The 1,054-nt window shown below is 55.0% G+C and overlaps 1 protein-coding gene across 1 annotated transcript in view; it reads right to left on the bottom strand.

The window, feature by feature from the left end:
• The window catches only part of LOC103390146 (protein FAM222A-like), a 4,612-nt gene extending 3,660 nt beyond the window's left edge, over positions 1–952 (bottom strand). Inside the window, exon 1 of the mRNA XM_025062056.1 lies at positions 36–952. Within this exon, the coding sequence (XP_024917824.1) occupies positions 36–760 (725 nt within the window). The 5' untranslated portion in view covers positions 761–952. The remainder of the gene's footprint in view (positions 1–35) is intronic.
• Positions 953–1,054: the final 102 nt, after the last annotated feature.

Raw genomic sequence — 1,054 nt, 5'->3', positions numbered from 1 at the left:
GCGCGGCCGCGGCCGCCGCCGCCGGCTGGTACGACTGGAGGTGGTGCTTGTGCTGCCACACGGCGGCGTAGTCTCCCTTCTCTAGGTACCCGGCCCTGGCCATGTCCGCGCTCTGCGTCGGCAGCACGGCTCCCGCGAAGGCCAGGCTGCTCTGGGGCGGGACTCCCAGAACAAAGTCGGAGTCCGGGTGCGCCACGGCGGCCACGGCGTGCAGAGAGGGGCTGGCTCGGGCTTCTCCTCCCAGCTGCACCTGGCTGTGCGGCGCTCGTCTCATCTGCCTCACCAGGCTTTGAACCTCTGCCAGCTCCGACTGGGGGGGCCTGCTCTGATCTCCAGAGGTCAGCCCTGCGCTAGAACACAGCGTCTCCACGGGCGCTTCAGAGAGCTTATTCGGGCCGGCGTGATAAGCTTTGTGCCCGTGTCTGACGGCGTAGCCATTATTTAGAACGTTATTGTACGGCGCCGCGGGAGTCTGGGAGTTTAGTGCTTGTTTAGTCCTCCGACCCTCTGAGTTTTTCACCACGCCTTTGGCCGCGACGGAGGCCCTGACGACGGCCAACAAGCCCTGGTAGCCCGTGCACGGGTGTGAGTAGGGGGTGTAGCGCTGACCTGTGGTGTCCAGGCCGTTGACCGTCTTGTTGAGTTGTCTGTGCTGCGGGACTCGAACGTCTGTCGGAAATATTCTGATGGACAGCGGATTGTTGGCGGTCTTCTGGGCAAAGGCGTCCAGCTCCGCAGGAGAAGGGTAGCGGGAGTTCATGGAGGTCGATTCACCTGAGAAGAAAACATAGAATCAAATATTGAATTTTTTTTATCCATGCATTTTCTTTATTTTGAATATTATTATTTATGTTTAAATATATATATATATATATTAAGTAAATATATATAATTATATATTTTTTCAATTTTCCAAATTAAAGCTGTTTACAGGTATACTGTATTGCTTTGGTAGGCTAGCCTGTGCTAATGGTAAGAGGATGGGAAGGTCACAGGTTCGATTCCCACCTTTGTGGTGTGTTGAGCAATTGCCCACCCCCCATTTTAAGCGCCC

Source organism: Cynoglossus semilaevis, chromosome 14, assembly GCF_000523025.1.
Source record: "Cynoglossus semilaevis isolate Cse_v1.0 chromosome 14, Cse_v1.0, whole genome shotgun sequence".
Classification (NCBI taxonomy): Eukaryota; Metazoa; Chordata; class Actinopteri; order Pleuronectiformes; family Cynoglossidae; genus Cynoglossus; species Cynoglossus semilaevis.
Note: the sequence above shows the minus strand (reverse complement) of the source record. Positions and strands in the feature narration are given on the sequence as shown.